The 21,819-nt window shown below is 44.3% G+C and overlaps 1 protein-coding gene across 3 annotated transcripts in view; it reads left to right on the plus strand.

Moving 5' to 3' along the window:
• AMOTL1 (angiomotin like 1) overlaps positions 1-21,819 on the plus strand; it is a 149,245-nt gene that overhangs the window by 23,836 nt on the left and 103,590 nt on the right. For all 3 annotated transcript variants that reach the window (XM_036028652.1, XM_028515210.2, XM_028515206.2), the window contains 2 exons: positions 1,196-1,328; positions 12,454-12,504. In XM_036028652.1, coding sequence (XP_035884545.1) covers positions 1,244-1,328; positions 12,454-12,504 — 136 coding nt within the window. In that variant the 5' untranslated portion in view covers positions 1,196-1,243. The remainder of the gene's footprint in view (positions 1-1,195; positions 1,329-12,453; positions 12,505-21,819) is intronic.

Genomic DNA, 21,819 nt, shown 5'->3' on the forward strand with positions numbered 1-21,819 from the left:
ACTCTGATCTAGCATTCCCTTCTAAAACTTTGGGTATTTGGATTGAACACAAATCCCTAACAAGCCAGTACCCAATAAAGTGCAGTACAATCTTTGGTACCTGTGATATTATACTAGAGACTTCTGGTTGTTTATTGCAACTCCCAAGAGTACTACAGTTTTCTAGGCCGACAGCCAAAAAGCAACACATTAGATTGCCAGGTCTGCAGCTGGGCGGCCGTGCAAGAGTCTGCAGGGCAACTTTGAACAGCATTCTGGAGACCAAGTCAAGCCAGGTGCTCTGATTACAAGAAATGATAATGGCTGCCCATCGTAATTAGGCCAACAGGATTTCTGCCATGTGGATGCTCCACGTGCTGCGTTCGCTGATTAGGTCAATCAGTCATGTTCAATTATTCAGCCACATCCATTTAATGACCTGCTACCTGCAGAGCATTATGAAGATCTCTTTGCAATATGGGCAAAATTTGGCCATGAGCTGTGATCTTTCCAAATGTAGTTTATAGGTAGACATTCTCCAGGCTGGACTTCTTGGGGACAGCCAGTGAGGTGTCATTTTTAGGAGGGCCAAGGGCCCTCGTGACCTGTGACTTTTTATAGTAGTGTTCAAGAGGAAATGCAAAATTAGTCTCTATGGTCCTTCTTGGCCCTGAAATTTCTCTTTAAAATAATATTAATTATAGATATCTTCAGACTATAAAAAGAATACATATTTATTGTGGAAAATGTAGAAAATTACAAAGACAAAAAAAACACTCATCTTTCCAATACAGTGATAGCTACTTCCAGCTTTTTAGTTCAAGCTTTTTCCAGCCTGTTTTTCAGGTATATATACTATATACCTACTTATTTTTACAAAATTGAGACCCTGCTGTACCTGATCCTGAAATTCTAAAAGTCCACAAAATATGCAAAACTAAACAGTAAGCTCCTTGCTCAAAGCCTGGCATGTAATAGTTGTTCAGTTAACAATAAACATTAATTAACTGATGGAGAAAAACCGTGGTTCCTGGACTTGAGCAGCCTCACTGGAAGATCATACACTCAGGCCATGACCAAATCTTGACAATAATGTTTGCACATTCAAGAAACATGATAAATTAGAAGCTAGCTCCTTTCCTTCAAGAAAGCCTCCCCTTCCCAAGAGAGCATCAGTAGTAATTTATCTTCATTTTTTGTGCTCATTATTTTTTAGGAGATATCATTTGATGTAAGAACTGCACATACAAGGGACTTGCTGAACATGGACCTCAGTGAAACATGGCCTTTGGAGGAAGGAACCTGGTTGTCTCATGCTGGAATTCATCATTTTGCCAACACCAGAGCGGGTATGGCTGCTTTTGATGTCCTTAATATGTATGGATTTCCCTTCAGCTCCTGCCCTCATAGTGTCAGCCCAGCTGTACTGAGTTATAGGTGTCCAGTGCCATTTGTCATGTCAAAAGGAGCCATCAGTGAGGAGAGGGCCTGGATTTTGGAGTCAGGCAGACCTGAGTTCAGGTCCTACTTGCAAGCTATGTGGCCTTGAGGAAAATCTATTGTGTCCTCAGCTCAAACACAAGAGCAAGAGTGCCTACCTTGTAGGGTTGTGATAAGGACCATGAGTAATGTAAGTTATCATTTGAGCCCTAGCCAGGTGGGAAGTTAGTCACATATCTTTGAGCTCCTAATATGTGTCAGGTATTATGTTCCTTCTTGTTTCCTTTTCCCTCCCCTCCTCTCCTGTCCTCTCTTTTCTTCTCTCCAGCCCTGCAAGGATTAAGATTGAGGATAATGCAACCAATATAAACAGAGTAGGTCAGCTTACCTTCCCTTCTTTTTTTTTGTCCTAGCATCTGATTAACACAATTTAACATTAAGTGATGGGGATGTTGTTACTGTCCTGGAGTGGAGCATAAGTGTGAGAACCATCATCCTGACACAGAGCTGTGGTCCTCTGTCAGGTCTAAGAGTTCAACCTTCCCTTCCTGTGTCTCTCCCCATCACCTAGATTAATGGAAATCTACTTTAGTGGTAGGTGCCAGTCTATGGGTGGGGAGAGCAAAGCCTGCTGAAGTTCATGGTGTCACATGATGCTTTTAGTCAGGATATGCTTTCCATTTGTTTGTTTATTCATTCGCTCAATAATATTGAGTATCTACCATGTGCTAAGCACTGGGAATACAAGAGAGAGGGTGAGGTAGACATTGAGATCACCAGCCTAAACTTTGTGTTGTGCCTCATTTCTAAAATAGAGTAACTCATAGAGCAATGAGCACTTACTAAGCTTCTGCACTGCACCTGCATACATCTTTTAGCCAAGACAGTTGTACACAGTGGGTGATTCCCCAAGGGAAGGTTGATACTATGTGAAAGGAAGCTTGGATTCAGTCCAGCCAAAAACAGACAGCTGTCCACTCCTGCACCCTATCACACTACCACCCAGCCATGATTTTTAGAGTTTCTTAAGCCAGTATCTCCAATCAGCCCATGGGATAAAGTTGAACCTCCTCAGCTCAAACACACATCCCTCCCTTATCTGACTTCTGGCTGCCTCACTAGGCTCACCTCTTATTGCTCATCACTAAAAACAAATCCCTTTCTCAACATAGTATCAACACACTTGTGAATCCTTATGTAGTTCAAGTTCTCACACATGTGTGAACCTTTGCAAAGGCAGCCATTACTGTTTGCCTTATATTTGGTCAGCTCCTACTCATCTTTGAAGCTTCAGTTTAAGTCATCTATTCTGGGGTCTCTTCCTGCTGCTGCCACCTACCCACCCCATCCTGGTCTGAATATATGTCTCCAGTGTTGCCACAGAACTTGCAAAGTTTCTTATCACAGTGCTTACCACACTGCATTGTGATCATCTCTATTCTAGACAGCATGTGAGCCTCTTGGGACGGATGTCTGGTTTTATTCTCCTTCACAAGTAGCCTGTCAAATACTTGATGTATACTTGATGAACAGTGGCTTGATGAATGAATAAATGGATGAATGAATGAATTAGTGGTAGCAGCACATCTTCTACATGCCTCTGCTGTCGCTGAGAGCCTTTTTCCACTGTGGCAACTCCAGTGGTTGCACAACCACTTCTGGCACCACTGCCTCACTTCACCTTACTTTCAGCACATTATAGCATTTCATTCAGTGACCGCAGGCTTGTTCTCCAAAGCTGGAAGGCATAGGAGAGAAAGGAAGTAGGTGTGGCTTGTCTGGCAGTGCTTTTGTAAGCTAGTAATAGAATCATCCATCATAGAACTTTAGAACTCAAAGAAGCCTTAGTGATCACTAGGACAAAGGGTGGCTAGAAACTGCTTCTTGTGACTAGCTCCAAGGACTGTCAGGTCCCTCCATGAACTCACCGTGTCATGTATCTACAATCCTTGGGGCATGGCAGGCTCATAAGAAGGGGAACGAGGCCAGTGCCTAGATTTGCGTAATGGGGAGGCACTGCTCTCAGGTAAGCAATGAGCTTATTGGGTTGATGGAGGAGTTTAGCTCTTGTGGGCAACAGATACCAGGATATCTGGCCCCTGTTGAGACTCAGTCTGTGATGATTGGAAGTATTCAAGGACAAGTAGGTAGTATTGTTGTATGTGGGTGAAGCACCATAACAAGGAACCAATATAGATGAAATTTGAAAATCCTTGTGGGCAGCTGGAGTTAGGGTGTTTCTCAGAGGCATGGGCTGGGGGGTTCAGAGAAATGTCTCAGAGGCAGAGTACCCAAATGGGAACCTGGTGAAAAGTTGAAGTGGAATAAGAAGATCCATACTCAGAAACAAAGTGGAAGCCCCACTGTGCCAGACATAAGTCAGAACTGGACAAAATCCAAAAAAAATTGTAATCATTTATTGGGTAGATACATTATACCAGACATTATGCTAAGCCTTTTTTTGCTATAGATATAGACAATCTCAACTCATTCTCACAACTTCATTTTCATTTTAAGAATGAAGAAACCAAGTCAGAGGAGGCTGAGAAACTTGTACAAGGTCTTTCAACTGGTAAATGGCAGAGTGGGGATTTAAGCCTAGACCTGCCTAACCCCAAGTCACTGTAGGTGTTGCCCCTCAATCCACCTTCTGATACTCTCTACTCTGCCTTTTCAGTTTCAGGCTCTGGTGGTCCAGTTACAGATGTTTGTTGCTGGTTATTTTATTGTCACAGTAGAGAAGAGAACTAGCTCTGAGCAGGGCTAGAAAATAAATATGCAGTGACAGTTATCATCCAAGAACCTCCTAGGCTGCCTTCCCTAATGCATTGCCAAGGCTTTGACCTTCCTGCTTCTGAGCATCTTTCCTCCACACCCTCACCCCTGCCCCATGTCTCCCACCACAGGCTTGTACCAGCTCCTCCATCTCTGAGGCCCAAGGTGGGCTAATGGGATTGACATTTCTAGTGAAGTTTCAGGAAAAGTCCTGGAAGTGTCCAGGCCTTGGGGTTTTTCCTTGGCTTCATAGACTCCTCTGAGAATGGTGTTCTCTGCCAGGGAGGCTCAGTTATCCTGGTGAGTCACGGGCCTTGAGCTGGACCAAATCCACACAACATCTGCATTTGTATTATCCTCAGAGCACCTCAGGCTTCCATGAAGGTGGGACAGTCTCCAGGAAACTATCTGGAGAGGGTTCAGGAGGTCTGGGGTGATACAAAATTTTGAAAGGAAAGTCCCTCTACCACTCCTGCTTCCTGCATTCATAAAATACCCTCAAGGACTTGGGCCAGTGGTTTTGCAAACTTATTTTAAAGGTCTGGAAGACATTTTCCAAGTGAAATCACATGCAGTGCCTGACACACAAAACAGAAGTGTTGGGCCCAAGCCCTGTTTCTCATTGTCACATCACAAGCTGATGTGGCTGCTGCTTCGATTTGTCAGCTGCCACATCTTAAGTGTGGGGACTGGTGCAGATGCGGAGGCCTCCACAGCTCTTCTCAGTGAATCTACAAAGCCCTTTTCCTGTTATAGATGTGCTCACTCAGCTGTTCAGGATTCCTGCTGTCATCCACGCTTCCCAGGGGACTCTACCTGCTTAAGCTCCTCATTAAGGGAGAGGCAGGAAATCTGGAAAACATAACCTGGCAGTAGGGGCCAGGTGCATCTGGAAAGTCAATGGTGGTGTTCCCATTATGGTTTTAAAACCAGGAGGTAGCAGATTTCCCTTTTGATGCCTCTCAAGGTCAGGGAGAGTTTTAACACACCAGGAAGGAAGGAAGGAACTTTTTCTGACAGTAGCCTGTGTGCCAAACACTGCATGAATGTTATTTCATGTTATTTAAATCCTCATTGAAATCTCATCAAGTAGTTATCTCCATTTTGCAGATGAGGAAACTGAGTCTTGGAATACAGCAAGATAACTAACTCAGGCTCATCCAGCAAAGGCCAGCAGAGCTCACAGACTCAGGTCTTCATACCCCAGAGCTATGCTCTGTCCATTTCAGTTCTCTGTCAGTTTCAAAGAGCAGCACTTCTTGGCACCTCTACCTTTCTGTGATGTTGATTCTTTTTGTCTAATTCTCTTGCATAAGGTATGGTAAAAGGACTAATACCATGCAATCTGCTATCCATGATCTTCAACAGGCATTTGTTTTAAACAAGTTTCATAGAGGCCTCTTCATTTTACAGAGAAGATCACAGTCCAGGCAGGTTTGGAGACTTATCGAAGATCAGTGGCAGAATTTGGGCTGAATCCAGACCTCTGCTTCTCCCTCCAGCACCTGTACTATGCTGACTGCTAAGACCTTAGCTTCTGGGAAAAGCCATTTTAACATGAAATAATAGAGACCCCTGTGCAGCCAAGAAGACTCTATTTGCAGTCCCCAAAAGAAGCTATTCACTCCCAGGCCTCTGTCCAGAATGATGGAAAGCAAAATGTGAGACCAGGGTGGTCTCTGCATCTCACTGGAAACTCACATTCACCCCGGGGATTTCTTCCTTTCTCTTTTTTTAATGGCTTAGCCATAGATTTCAATTGCTGCAAATGCTTTTTCACTTAATCTTAACATGGGTTATTTTGTTTGATTTCACTCAGTTGGTCTGAGCGTGAGTTGGAAGTGTATGATTTTCCTCTGCAGGGACCTTTTTCTGTGTGTATTTTTGGAATGGTTCTTTGTTCTGATTCATGTCCACACACACCTTCCAGAAGCTTCTTGGCTCAGCCAGAGTTTACTTCCTTAGATATGATGTTGAGTGAGGAATCTTTTAAATCTTCATCTCTATTCCATAGTTGGTAACAGGAATCCTGAAGGGCTGGATAGATTCAGTTTGTTTATATACTTCATAAAACACCTTGTTTTTGTTAATAGCATCTACTGTATTGGTATTTGAATTTTCCAGAAAATATATTTAGCAAATTTCACCAAAATGAATTTTGTCTTCCTGTCAGATTTAGTATCATATCCTCTCTTGGCCTGTATTATTTCTGCTAAAGAGAATGACTTTTTTTCAGGTGAGATATAGTTACGTGTTCTTCCTATAGAGCCTGTTTCTTTCTTCTGGAAGTTATCAAGCACTTAAAGCAGTCTGAAGCTTTATTTTTCTTTTAAGGGAAATCAAGTGACTATGTTTTTTCTCCTTTTCATCAAGCATAATAAAAATGTGGAGTTGTGCTAAAAGACAAGAATATTAAACCTTAAAAGAAGGAGAAATGTCCTTTTGGCCAGTTTAGCCCTGAAGCTAATGCTGTAACCAATTAAGTACAAATTTCTTTCAGATGAAACCTCATGGGTGGACATACGTTTGTCCTGGGTGTCCTTTGTTGCTTTCTCCTAAGAGGACGCAGATGGGAGACAGAGTAACGGAAGGGAGTCTGGCTGCAGTCAGGGCAGCCAGGGCCCTCTCTTCCCTCCCACATCAGCCCTGCCCACACTCTCTGGGGAGGGTAGGAGGGAGAGGACTGCTCTTCCACTTGTTCTGCTGTTTACTAGGGAGGACCTCCAGGAGACTGGAAGCTTCCTGCAGAGAAGATGAGCAAAGGGCATTGCGAGGGATCGGAGGAAGGCATAGGGAGGACTTAACACACTTCTTTTAGTCTTTCATGGCTGAAATTGATGACTGCCCAGGGGCTGGGGTTGGGAAGGTTGTGCACATCCTAGTGGCCTCTGGCTACCATTCCAATTTGTTGCTATGGCATTTGTAGAGGGTACTACTGATATACCTTGGCTGGAAAAAGAAACCCTTCTCTCCATGTAGCATTTATCCCTTCTCCATCTTTTAGAGGAGAAAACCATATCTGTGTGATTCTCATCTCTTCCTCTTTTCTACTGACCAATGAGCTGTATAGCCCCTGAGGACCCAGGAGTCACAGCAGCTCAGAAAGGCCACAGCAACAGGGAGCCTCTCTGTGGTCCTTCCTCCAAGCAGAGCCTGCAGTTAAGCAGTGCCTGCTGCCTTTGCAGCAGAGGCCAGCGGGGGGATGAGGGCCTCCCATACTCCTGTGGGCCAGAGTCCTGGCCCACAGTGCAGCCCCTGCACACTAAGCAGGATGTCTGTGATGGACCTTGTGCTAGGCAGTCCTCTTCCAACCCAGAAAGCATCTGGGGTGGGCTCTTAGCTCTAGAAATAAAATTAAAAATACCTTTGATCCTACAATTCTGGAATTATATCCAATATTGCTATATGACCATACTTCATTTGCTGAGGATTGAGGGTTCTGACTGAGTTTCCACATAACTGAAGCATTACCCTTTAAATGCCTAAATTTCTTCCAAACTTTACTGTTTTCTAATAGTTGATAAGACTTTTGTTCTATGGTGTTTTGTGCACTTTTTTGCCTTACTAAATAGAAAATAGTCACCCCACCTTATGATTGATGTTGGACCAATTTTTCATTTAGAAATATATTATCTAATTTGGAATCTATAATATGATGTCCAACTTTTTAAAAATTCATGTACACATTTTAATATGCCTAAGCAAACTGTACCAGGACACATAAGAAGCTGTGAATGGTGTTTCAGTTTGGGGATGGAGACTGGGAGAGGAGGAGAAAGACAACTTTCATTTTTCAGTTTATAACTATCTGTATTTAATATTTTTTCCTTTACCTTGAACATATATTATTTGCTTATATAAATAAAATGCATTTGGAATTATATATTATAATGTGTATCTAATTTTATATGTTATATATATGAATATTGAAGTTAGGGATTGGGTTCCTAGGCTAACTCCCAAAACACTGTTCAACTTAGGATATGGCAGCACAATGATAAGAGTGGACACGAGCCATCACCCCCCTGTGCTAACTGTTTCCATGGAAAACCTGAGTCCCAGGAATATTTCCTTCTTGCTACTTTCTCCCTATGTGTCCCACTGACTCATAACTACTGCTCTAGAAATAGGGGGAGGGACCTTCCTTCTGTCTTCATGGGCCATTTCAGTAGGAGGCTCATTTTCCTCCTAGGACAGTCAAAAGAGGAACTCAAGCTTGCTGTGTGAGGGAGAAAGGAACATTCACGAGCATCCACTGAGTGCCAGGCACTGTGCTTGTTCTGTCTCATACTTTACCTGCGTTGCTTCTCCCAACAATCCAGCAAGATAAGTATTACTGCTGGGAAACTGAGACTGCTGCTTAATATCCAACAAAGCTGTGATTACATTCTATTGTCTTATGCACTGTCCTTTGCAATTCAGTGACCTTCCAGCAGAACCACTTCTTTATGAGAGGCCCATTAATGTCAAGTATGGCTGGGCACTTTGGATATTCCCTGAGGTTCAATAAGGTCCTCTGTCAGGGACTCCCTTATTAGAAGGTGAACGACTTGAGGGCAGGACCCTGTTCTAATAACCTTTGTATCTGTGGTGCCTTCCACAGTCCTAGAATCATGGTAAATTACCCACAGATATTTGTTTTGATTAACAGGAAACAATTATTATTTGTTTTGCTTTCTCTGGTAGAAAATTGGAATCATATATTTTAGAAAAAATTTCAAGAGCAAATACTGAAACAAGAAAAATATTTTCTCATTAACCTTTGGTTGATTAGAAAATTCAAGTAACTAAAGTGCTGTAAAGAATGCTCTTAGCTTACATACGAGTCATCTGTCTATAGGAGGAACAAAGGGGAGTCCACTGTCAGAACAGGCAGTGGGCTCTGGCACCCAGTCGCCTGGTGGGACATTCTGTAAGGTGCTTCCTGAGGGGAACACCTGCTGCCAGCTCCATGTAGCCAACCTTCAAGCCAACTCTATAGTCAGGGACAATATAACATTGCCCTTAATTTGAAGTGTACTCTGTAGTTAATGACTCTTTTCAGTGACTCAGATTTGTTAAAGGAAAGAAAAAAGCATCTCTCAGCTGTAAAAAGAATATGCCATTCAATAATAATTAATATTTACTTGATCTTGACAAGGTGATGGTCTATCTTCTGAGACCTCTATGTGGATTAGTTTTATTGCACTCTGACGACAACCATATGAGTTAGGTACAATTATTATCTCCATTTTTACAAAAAACTGAGGCTGGCAAAAATTAAATTACCAGCGATTGGTGGAGCCAGTGTTAGAACCAAGGCCTGGTTGACCCCAAAGCCTTCTGCAGAATACAAAGGCTAGTTGCCTCTCAATATGATGAGGACATCAAGGAGACTGATTCTGTAGAAAGTCCACCTGAACCCATCAACTCATGGAATCAGGGAGTCAAAAGATGCTATTAGCACCAAAAACTGACCATTGGAATTGGCAATGGCAAGGCCACTCTTGACCTTGACAAGAGCTACTTTGGATGAGTAGTGAGCTAGAAGCCTGTTTGTCTAAGAGCAATAAGAAGTAGATACAGTGAGTGTAGACAATGCTTTCAATGAATTTTGCTGTAAAGGGCAGCTGAGCATTGAGAGTGGGATTTAGAGAGAGAGGTGAAGTCAAGAAAGAATATTTTTTAAAGATAAAGACATAGTAGCATGTCTGTATATTGATGGGAATGACCTAGAACAGAGAAAAACATTAATTTAAGTTGGAAGGGGGTAAAGTCACATGAGGGGACACAGGATTTGCCCCACAATGGAGGAGCTGGCCTTAGATGGTTCATCCACAGTAATATGAGAGCAGGACAGTCAGTAAACTGGGTGAATGTGGAGTGATTGCTGGGCTACACTAAGGCCCACTTGAGGTTCATGGTCACAAGTTGAAAATAAGTCCAAGAAGCATGCTGGTATGCTTCTCCAACTATTCTTATCTGGATGCTGGCAGAGAGAAAGTGAAGAATTAGACTTTATCAGGGTTATGGTTTTTCCAAGGAAGAATATATAGAGAGAGGGACATGTTTTTGAGTATGTATATAAATAGAAATGATAATAATGAACATGAAAGCTAAGGTAGATATAGGAGGAAGGAAGGTCACGAGGGGAGTAAGGAACAGAGAAAAGGTCACAGTAAAAGTAAATCATAGGAGCTGTTATGGTCAAGGAGACATTGAATTAAAGTAATAAAGAGAATAGGATGGAAAGGTCAGAAGTGGTGGTTGAAGTATAGAAATGCTTGACATTGAGATTTTTGGATGGTGCCACTATGAGGACAGAGAGCTGAGACCGTTGGAGGTCAAGGAAGGGAGAGGATGTTGAAGAATTGAGGGACCAGGTGTAAGAGGAATCTGTTAGGTAGACTTGGAAATAAGAATATTCATGGGAATTGTACTGGGGAAATTGACAGTGAGGGGGGATGCTAATATCGTCAAGGAATGAAGTAGAATAATGAAAAGGTTTGTAGCTGGCTGCAGTAAGTAGGATAATGTGGATAATGTGGTCTCTTATTTTCATGGAGAGCCAGATTTTGATCAGAGTGAGAAATTGAAAGAAACATTCAGATAAGAAGCTGATGATATTGGGCATTTTGCTGGTGACAAACTTCTGGGGGGCAAAAGGAAGGATTCTAGAAGGTGGGAGGGGAAAGAGTGATGTGCGCAAAATTCACGGAAACACATTCACTTCTTGGGTTTGGGAGCTCAGATCGTCAGGAATGGCGGGGCGGGCGGGGGAGGGGCAGAGAGAGGTAAACTAAGCAGCTCAAGAATGGCTGGTTCCCCATGAGCAATGCTGGCTAAAGTGACTTCTTTCTGCCCTCCAAGGTAATTTGTGAACCAAAAGCTGACAGAGGAAAGCCAGAGATGGTTGAGTGTTTGCAGAATTAGAGCACATTGGCACAGGTCAGGGGACCTCAGGTTGCAGCAGCTGGTGATCTGATCACTTTGAGGTTATAGAAGGTCCTCAGCAGTTTGCCCAGGCCATTGACTCCCATTGTCCATCTCCAATGACAAGGACAGGGGAAACCATTTTCCATGTTTATTTCTACTTTACTCTTAACTCCTGCAGGCTCTCTCCAGGAGAGCACATCCCAAAAGCCCAGGGACCTCCCAGGCAGAGGGTAGTCAGTTAGTTAGTCCTGGGGAAAATATATACTGCAACATCCCCAGTTATTCAGGCCTCTGACCCAGAGAGGGAGATTCCCACAATCGGGCATGCATTACTTTAGGACCTGTAACTCTGACTCTCAGAGTACAACTTCTATTTCTATATTACATATTTGAAAGAGCTCAACCCTTTATACAGTAGAAGGAACACTGTTCTGCTCCCCTCAGACAGATAGACCCTATCCATAAGTTACTTAACTTCCGAGGCTCAATTTCCCTGCCTGTGAAATGGAGATATTGCTTTAACCAGGTGATTTCTTAAGGAGAAGAAATATTGTCTGGACTCAGTTTAGAATCCAGGTACATGAAGAATGAGGGTGTTGGGGTCATTGGAAGCTCCTCGCCGTTCCTTCAAGACATATTCAAGCTCTAAAAATCCTGCTTCTCCCCATGAAAAGCACAGAACAAATGATTTCCCAAGCATCGAAGTAGGGCAGGCGCAGCACAAAAGAGCAGGACTCATTTTAGAACCGATTATCTGCTAATTTTTAATAAATGGTCAAAGGGAGTGGGAAATGAAGAGACGACACCCGCAACCCTGAGTTGGGAGGAAGCGCGCGCTCCGGGGCTGAGCGTGACGGCTGCGGTCGCCTAGCAACGGGCGGCGGGGATGCGCGTGGGGCACCCGGGCGGGTGGGCTCCGGGAGCTCGCCGCCGCCTCCTCCGCGCGCCTTGGGGCCTCCCCGACGCCCTAGGAAACTTTGGGGCTTCTCGGCTCTGGGGCGTTGCCGCGAGGCCCGGCAGATACAGCGATGAGCACCGCGGGCTGAGGGCAGAGGATGAGGTGGCTGCCCGAGCGCTCGGGGAGCCACAGGGTCGCACCCGCGGAAAGTTGGTGCGCACCTGGCGCCTGGAGATGATCGGTCCCCGGGAGTTTCTTTGGCAATTTCTTACCCCCATGGATCCGGCATCCCGGACCCCGCGTGGCCCTCCCCGGGTGCTCGGATCCTCATCGCTGGGAGAGAGAAACCGCGCTTTTCTGAGGGACCTGCGCGGTAACCGATGTTTGATCGATTCGCCCTGAATGGTTGCGGTTCTATTTTTGTTCTGTTTTTCTTTTTCCTCCAGACAGTGAGTTTGTGGAAGCCTCTCCCGCGCCCTACAGCTCGGAGGAGTTAGGTAAGTCTGCCCCTTTGCTTTTCTTCTCGAATTCCTCTCGAAAATAGCGAATTTGGGGGCCCCAGAGGAAATCAGTGGGGCTGGGGGAGGGAAAGGGCCAGGGGACACTTTCCGGGCTGCAAGTTCCCTTCGAGGTGAGAATTGGCTGCTTCTCCTCGCACGTGCCCTGGGCTAGTGTCGGGTGCGCTGGGGGAGAGCAGAGGGCTGCGGGATAGCAGAGGGCCAGGGGTGGGGGGCTCGGTGGGGGCAGGTGAGTGGTGCTGCTCCGAGGAGCACGGCGCAGCAAACTTGGGACCTGGGGCCTCTCTCTGCAAGCATTCAGGCTCACGCTGGCCGGGAGGACAAACGCGGCGGCCGAGTTTGTCTAGCTGCATACCTTGCACGAGAAGGACATCGTGTGGGTATTCCATAACCTGAATTCAATAAAGTCAAAGGCCAAAAACGGAGATCCAGTAATTAAATTCCAGGACCTGGGAGATGCGTCCCTTCCTGCTTTCTATTCCTCATTTAGCCTGTAGGTGTCTGGAAGTAGGTCATTTCATCCTCCTGTGGCTCTCCTTGTAAGTGGAGACTTGTGGCCGTTGAACTGCGACATTTGCCAAAGAACCTGTCAAGAATCCCTCTAAGTATTTCTGCCACCCAGGCTCACTTGGTGGCCTAATGGTTATGTTCTTTTCTTTCCTCTTTTTCTCCTTCTCTTCTCATCCTTTGAGACCTCCTCATCCTTTTTCTTTTCTTTCTTTCTCACTCCAGTTTAGTTTAGCCTCTAATGATCTCGTTTGTCAAGTCTGTCCTTGCTGTTCTCTTATCACTAGCTTAAAAATCTTGCCTTCCTACCAGGAATGACAGCTGTTTAAAAATGTTTATCCACAGTACCCTTCTCAGCCTTGGGTACTTCGTTTCTGGTCAGTCTCATATCCTGGGACGTAAGTCCTTATGAAGTCTCACACCACATGAGTAAAATTCCATCTCAGCAAAGACTTCCATTGATTTCTGGGACAGAGACATCCTAGGACCCAGTTCTGGATCAAGGATGGCATTCCGAGACAGAGAAGAGTACCTGGTTTTATTCAGATGTATGTCTGACAAGTTGTGAGGCAATCACATCTCTCTAAGTGGAAACATAAATTAAGTGCATGGGCCAAAGTAGCTTTTAAAGACACACTATGGCGAATCCTTTTATGAAATGAAAATGACATCTAAATTATAGCTTTGCATGAAGTGACTTAGGAAAGCAAACTTTTAGTGATCTGCTCATGTGTGTATAATTAATTGTGTATTGATGACTGAAGCTATTTGGTCCTTTGAAATTATAGATAAGCATACGCAGTGGCAGGATGCACATTCCTTGTTCTGAGAAACTGCCTGTCTAACTACTAAATCGTTTGCATTCACAGAATGATTAATGTGCTATACCAGAAGGGCTCAGGTGTTTGACCCTCTTCCATCCCCATGTCTCTCTCTGGGGCTGACAGGATTGCCCAGCTGAGTCACTGATAAATTGGGGAGCCCTTCAAATGAATGGAGAGAATAAGAAAACCACCTTTTTTCTCTACAGCTTCCCTGTGGGAAAAGTCCAGCATTTCATAAGGAAATGGGTGTTATAGGAACCGTGGGGGGTGGGAAATATAAAGCACAAATCTGAGAGTCTGAGACCAGGGTTCCAGCCCTCACTCTGCTCCATGTTCCTTAGTAGATATGTTAACTAGGCTGTTTTCTCATTGCCCAAAAGCTAGCTAGGGCTTTGGCAGGTGACCTCTTAGGTTTGTCCACTTCTAGCCTCCTCACATGCTGCGAGGGGCCCAAAGCCAGGGGATACCTGTAGCTACCGAGTATTTATTATTTACATTCAAGTGCCATGCAGTTTGGGTGCATGATGTTTCCAAAGGGTTATTCTCTCTCTGACAGAGTAGATCACTGGATGATACTGCATTGTTTCCATGCTATTCAGGTCAAAGAGGGAGCTGGCATCTCTCCCTTGGAAAGAATCATGATAGGTGGTGGTAGGCACAGCAAGAAAAATGCCACTTATAGCAGTTGGTGAGGTTTTCAAGTAGTTATCCTTTCTGGAGCACAGAGGAACACAGATTCACCCCCCTGGCTAGAATATAAGGGTAGAGGTGGAGGTAAGTCATAAAAACTTAGTTCGAATTGTATCACTGCACTTACTTGTGAACTTGGGCAAGTGACCAAAGTTCTCTCAGCCTCAATTGTCTCATCAATCCACTTGGAGACCTCGCATGGATGAAATTATGGTGCATGTAAAGCACCATGTGTGTTGTATATGCAAGTATTCAGGAAGTATTTGTTGCTGTTGTTTTATTATTTTTTATTATTATTGCTATTAATTTGAAAAATATTTATTTCCTATGCATGAAGGATAGAATAGTTCTTATCAGTTGTCCCACTAAGTAACCCAAACCATCTTTATTCCTACAAATTTCTTTGCAACATACCTAGTCTCCAAAAACAGATGCTCGAGCAGGGCGATCAGGTCAACTGAATTATTCAGTGATTTGTCCCTGGAGCAGCATGTGGGATGGTGTTCCATCTGAGTTCTTTAGTGACAGTTCTACTATTTTCTTGTGACATAATCAGCAGTCTGTTTCACCTCCAAATTTTACTTATGTCTCCAAATGAACTACAACTCCCTCCATGGGGAATTAATTCTGTTTTGTAGCAAGATTACATAATGAAATTAAGTTACCAAAGAAGTGTTTTTTTAAGGCAGGAGAAAAAGCGTATGTCTAGATGAATGCTATATTAAAGGCTGCCTGCAATGGAGAGTCCAGAAATATACTCCCTATCCTGTGGCTGTCCCATTTTCCAGGGAGGCAAAGCCTGCACCTCTATAAAGCCTTTCTGTAGTGCCATCCATAGAGAGAAGTGATCACCATCTCAGGAGGCAAGAGAGAATGCATAGAGAATTGGGATGAACTCGGATATGACCTTATGTGCCATTGTCTAATAACCCTGATCGACTCCCCCAAACCTAGAGGACTGGTCCAGCATAGGAGGACCATCTGCATTTCCCCCACTCACTGTAACTTTCTGGTTATATTGAACTATGGGGCAGGCCTCTAAATTCAGATCTCTTCCCTTTGTCTGCGAGCCTTCCCTCCCCCTCCTCCCTTCCTCCCATGGCTGGCTCCCAGTCCACCCTTGACACTAAGTCCAGGTGTCATGTCCTGCTAGTGATTCTCAAGCCTACACATTAGAATTGGGGGAGCTATTAAAAGTCCTGAGGCCAGGTCCTAACTCTGACCAAGTATATTAGAATCCTTGGAATGTAGACCTAACCAGCAGCGTTTTATCAGCATGTGTGTGTGTTTGTGTGTTTCAACTCACCTCTCAAATGATTCCAATGTAGAGCCAGACTTGTGAGCAACTACCCTCGATTATGGCCTCCTCATTCTTCGTGGTCAATATAGCAACCAATCAACACAGTACTTGGCACACATAAATGTTCAATAAATGTTTGTTGTACTATAAGTGAGTGACATAGTCATTCACAGATACTGTGTCTTTTCATAGTTATATATTTCTAAGATTGGCCTCTTTGCTTGTCATGAAGATGCCTTGGGATTCACCTGTGAAGATTCACAGGTGAATCTTTTCACCTGTGACCTATCTCTCTCTTTCTCCTTTGTTTGTTTCTTTGGCTTATCCAGGTTATCTTCTAGCATTCTTAAAAATTGAAATGTTAAAACCATTTTTAGGGGTTAAGAGCATGTGGGTTTGATTTTTGCTCCCCCTCTTACTTGCTTTACAACCATGGGCATATCCCTTAATCCCTGCCTCTGTTTCCTAATCTGTGAAATCGTGGGCCAACTATTTTCTGATACTCTTCTAGCCCCACTCACCAGCCTTCAGCACTCTCCTTTGTGCCCTGGAAAACTTACCTTTTGGAATGGGTCCTCTGGATTCCAGATGGATGTGGCCAGTGAGAGGCACTGGCAGGATAGGGGAGAGTGAAAAGAGCACGTCTCCCTGCCCTTTAGGCTGTAGGATAAGAAGGTTATTTTATTCTAGCCACAGCTCTCTAGAGCAACCCTCTCTCACAGCATCAGTGCTTATGGGTCCAGAACCTCTGACTTAGGGGTGGTCACAGCTTCCCACTGTGCCTGGCCCCAGGCCCTTCTCCATCACTTGTCTTCCCTTAACCCGGCCCATCACACTTTTGTCAATAGTCCCTCTGTCAGACTTTTGGGTGAGCCATCCATCTTCTGAGAAGGCCCTGACTGATACGATGAGGATGATAACAGTACCAGCTTCAGGGCATGATTGTGATGATTGTGAGGAGTAAATGCACTTTAGGAGGAATGCTCAAATGAAATAACCATCATTAAACATTTACTATGTTTTCATGTCCCTAGGCAAGTGCTCTGACACCTTTGGCCATGGTCAAAACCTTCTGGAAGATTTAATTTTTGACATATAATTAAAAAAATGTTTTTATGCATTTGCTCTTCCCCACCCCATGTTGAGAGGATGTGTCAAGACACAACACTTATGAAAAATCTGTTTAAAGTCAATATATCAGGCATCCAAAGTTTCTTAACTCCCACACATGGGGATCAATAAGGAGAAAGGTCCTAGACTTAATATTCACCTACTTGGTGCCGGGCACTTAACATGTGCAAACAGTCTACTCAGCTTCCTAGCCTGGAGTTTAAATCATGTCACCCACATTAGTACCCCCAAATAGAAGGATTTCTGAGCACATGTCTGGCCATATTACTAAGAAATCAGGTCTTTCTCTAAGGTTATCTCCCAAGTTTATATCCAAGAATTCTCAGAGGTTGCTCCTTTGCACCCACAGAGTAAGTTCTGGCTACTCCAGCCTTCGCCAGGGGAGCTAGAATTCAGACACAGCTCACTGAGGCTAGTGGGCACTGTGATATCTGCTCCAAGCCCTCTCTTCTTCAGAAACCAGTGACATGTCTCCGGCCATCACTGCTGCTGCCCCTGCTCACACCAGAACTTGAAAGTGTGGCATTTGCTTGCTGGGAGTCTGACTGGCTTCCCATCGTCTTACCCTCTGTTGGCCTCAGAGATGAGGACACTACTCTCCTCTATACTCTTTCAGGCTCAGAATGGAGCCAGGTCTTTCTATTTCCTACACAAGCTTAGCACCACTGAGAGTCTGGGATCAGGTTGGCTCCATGGCCAACTCTGAGTCAGCCTCCAAACAGCCAGGGCCATGAGCTGCCCCCCGCCCCCCCAATCCACCCCAGATCTCACCACCCTTGGAAGCCTATTTCTCCTGCCTTCCACCTCCTGCATTCCCAGAACATAGCTTCCGAGAGGGAGGGAGTTTTCATCCCAGTTTAACTTTTCTCAGGATGATTGACAGTGGAAAATTCAATTCCCTTCACAGGAAACCTCACCCAACTACAGGGGTGTGGTCTGACCTCCTGGCTGCAACAAAACATTCACAGAATTGTTCACCATTGTTAGAGCTCCCCAAACCTGGGCCACTTAGTCTCTTCCATTGTCAGTCTTTTGGGGTATGTTGCTCATTTCATCCTCAGAACAACTCAGTAAAGCAGAAGAAACTATTTTCACTTTACAGAGGAGGAAATGGGCTCAGAGAAGTTAAATTGTCTGTCTGATGTCACACAGATAGAGGCAAAGTTTAGATTCAAAATATAATCTCTGGCTCCAGAGCCAACCTGAGTTTCCTGGGGAGGAGAGTAGACAAGTTGCCCTCCTCCCAGAGAGATTGGATTGTGGGTGACATAAAATAACATGTGGAAGGAGCTAGCACAGAGCCTGGCGGTACAGTATATGGCTGGCTGTTCAATACATTCTTGTTGAATAAATGAATGGTAGGTACTCAAAGGCATGCATTTTTTATTAGACCATCACATAGTGATCAATATGTTTTAAAAGAATTTTCTGTAGTGGGACTTGAAGACCAGAAGAACTTCTCTCAGCTTCCTTTACTTCCTGCTTTTCCTGCTCTGTATTCCAGTGTAGGGTACCTGGGGACAGGTACCAAGCCAGAAACCAAGCCTCTCATGGTTTCTGAGGGCACAGATGCTATTTCTATAGGAAAATAAACCTTTGCAGCAGCATGATTTGGGGCAGGTCAGTGGAAGCCTGGAGAGAAATCTGAACGAATTACTAAACAAATAACTAAGGGCAGGTGGACTCAGGCTCTGGTGTAAAATTGATCACCGCTCCCCAAAGATCTGTTTTTGTTTTTTAAAAGATTTTATTTATTTACCTTTAGAGGGGAAGGGGGGAGAAACAGAGGGAGAGAAACATCAATGCATGGTTGCCCCTAGCACACCCCTGCCCCCACCCGCAATCCAGGCATGTGCCCTGACCAGGAATCAAACCAGAGACCCCCTTGCCTTACAGGCCTGCACTCAATCCATTGAGCCACACCAGCCAGGGCAGCCCCAGAGGTTTGTTTGCAAAGTGATACTACACGTTGCCCAAGAGGTGGAGTTTTATTTCAGGAAGAGAATGGAGTAGGAAAGGGAAAATGGCAATAAATTCCGAGACATAAATGCTTATCTACCTTGGCTAAAGAAAAGAAAGAGCAAGAAAATAAGGTACACGCATGGACACACACACACAAATGGAAAGGACATTTTCCTTGCCAAAGAGATGGTTTTACTAGAAATATATAATACTGTGTCCAGCTACTCCTGAATACGAAACACAATCATGATTACGTAGGAATGGTGGTATTTCATCACTTGTTAGGGGCTACTGGGGTCTAAAGAGTGTTAAGTAACCAGCTTCATCTGCTCAAGAGAACTATGCTTTCGGTTCCTGCATCACATTCTTACTGGATGATCATTCTGGAATATGTCCTGTTTGTTTTTGTTTCTCTCAAATTAGTTTTGCTCCAGGTGGGCACATTAAACTGATTTGATGTCATTTGTTTCTCTCCTGCTCCCTGGTATGCTTTCCTCTTTTCTCCCCTCTTCTCTCCTGTCTCTCTCTCTGCCCCACTTCTGTCCCTGCTTCCCTACGTCAGTCTTGTCCCCCTTCCTTCTCTAGCCCCCTCTTTCCTTTTCCCATCCTAGGCTGCAATAGGAACAGAAAAGGCAGTCCTTGCCTTCCTGGGGCTCTCTGCCAGAAAATGGAACAGGTCAGATTATTAAAAAGGATAAAAGACTGCTTTTTGGCAAAATAGGGAAACAGATGTTCAGGGTGGTTTCTCTGTCTCTAGCCTGTCTGCTGCCTGCTGACACGCACTTTTTACGGGATTGCTAGACATGGACACTCCTCATCTGGGCACACGTGTGGTTGTTTTCATGTCAGAAACGTACATCTATCTAATGCTGCTTAATTCTCTTCTCCGTGTGACCTTTGTACCCCCAAATGCAGAGTTGGCAAGATTTATTTTTATCCTCTTTTCAGAGGGTTTTTTAAAAGACTACCGGGAAGGGTGGACAGACACTGTAGCTGCTTTAAGTCACTGTTTTACAGTCAATATCTTAAGAACCTGGAAACCTCAGGTTCTTAAGAAAATAGAGAAAGGACCTTATCTGAAATGAGCCCTATGGAAAGTTTGTGGTTAAAGGAGGCTGAATGAGGAGGGTCTACTGCTGGCATTGTAACCTGCCGGGGCTCTTTCCTTTCTGTCCCCAGAGGTTTGCTAGTTACAGGCTGCTGACCAAAAAGAAAAGTCCATTGCTGTAGCCCTTTGTGGTTGACCAGCCCGAGAATTTAGACTATCTCATCCTTTAAAAAACATTTTTATTTTACTCTAAAAGCCATTTCCCTCCAAAACTTAAAGGAGGGTTTCCAGATTCTGAACATTTGCTGTGGACTAAATGTCCTTGACTATGGACTATGTCCTTGATGGACACCTGCTACCTCCACCTCCAGTGGAATTATTAATAAAACCAATTATTATGGTGAGTGAGATAAGGGAAGTGTACAAGGGGGCATGGGGCAGCCGAGAAGAGGGGGCTCAATCATGGAGGTCTGGGGAAGCCAGGCAGGCTTCCTGGAGGAGAGCAATTCCTCACAGTGTGATCTGCAAGAACAAAGGTCCAGGGCATGAACAGCACCACATCTGCCTTAGAACAGCTGGCCACAGCCACAGTCAGCTCCTCCTCTAGGGTCCAGGTAACTGAGGGCTGAATAAGGGAGTGTCAGTGAATGAAACTGAGTATTCTCTCTCATGCAAGTCTCTGGTTAATGTGGAAACTACAAAGTGGGACTGTAACCTTATTAACTCCTTTGTCAAATGCTGTGCATGTCTTCATGGCTCAGGGAGTCTGTCCCACCAGTAAAAGGCCCTTACATTTGGCTCAGTGGGGTTCAGTGGGATAAAGTTCATGTGAATTTCACTCCTTTCCCATTGAGATCATCATCATTGTACTACCATCCACTCTGGAGCTGATATTCCACATTGTTTACCAAATGAGAGACTGAGGAATCCTTTAAAGCAGGTACAGGGACATAACCTAGAGTAGGAAGATATTGTCAGAATTAGCAAACAAAGATACAGGATACCAGTTAAATGTGAATTTCAGGTAAAACAATTACTGCTTTTAGTATATTTGTGTCCTCTGCAACGTTTGGGATATACTATGCTAAAAAAATGTTGCTTATCTGAAATTCAAATCCAACGGGGTGTTTTATCCAGCAGCCCTAGGCGTGAGAGCAGCATCTGGGCATGCTCAGCTCTTTGTACTGGATTTTAGCTCGCTTTGTTAGGAGGTGGAGAAGCACAGCTCCGTTGCTATCATCGAGTATTCAGTCCCCACTGGACTCCAGTAGGTGCTTACAGCAATGAGATATACTTGCTGATGGGCATCTTATTTTATCACCTCAATTAGAAAATGGATGCTGGAAATTAATCCTTCTTGCAGCAGAAATCCTCAATAGCCTCAGGGATTTGATGTGTGCTCCATTTTATATAACACATAACATGGATCAATCCCTTCTGCTGGATTCTGGAACTCCATGACTTCTGGAGTTTGGATATTGAGGTTTTGATTTTCTCTATTCTCTCTTGTAACAGAAGCTGAAGTCTGATCTACTCTGTTTTGAAGAGTCAGGGCATCTAAGTGTCCTATTCCAGTGCACACCCAGGGTCCTCCTTCCCTAATGTGTGGTCACTCAGCCTGACCTAGATTGTCACTAGAAGGGTTGTCGTATGCATGGGGGAGGGCATCCTACCCTAAGAAAACCTTGTCTAGGGTGATACAGTGATCATTCTTCTAACACTTTCTTAGCAGGGAGCTGAAACCTGACTTACTGTTCTTGCATACTGTTCTCTATATTTTGCATTCTAGAGCTTTAAAAACATTTTTCCCCCTGGCCAGTGTGGCTCAGGTG

This window comes from Phyllostomus discolor, chromosome 6, assembly GCF_004126475.2.
Source record: "Phyllostomus discolor isolate MPI-MPIP mPhyDis1 chromosome 6, mPhyDis1.pri.v3, whole genome shotgun sequence".
Taxonomy (NCBI): Eukaryota; Metazoa; Chordata; class Mammalia; order Chiroptera; family Phyllostomidae; genus Phyllostomus; species Phyllostomus discolor.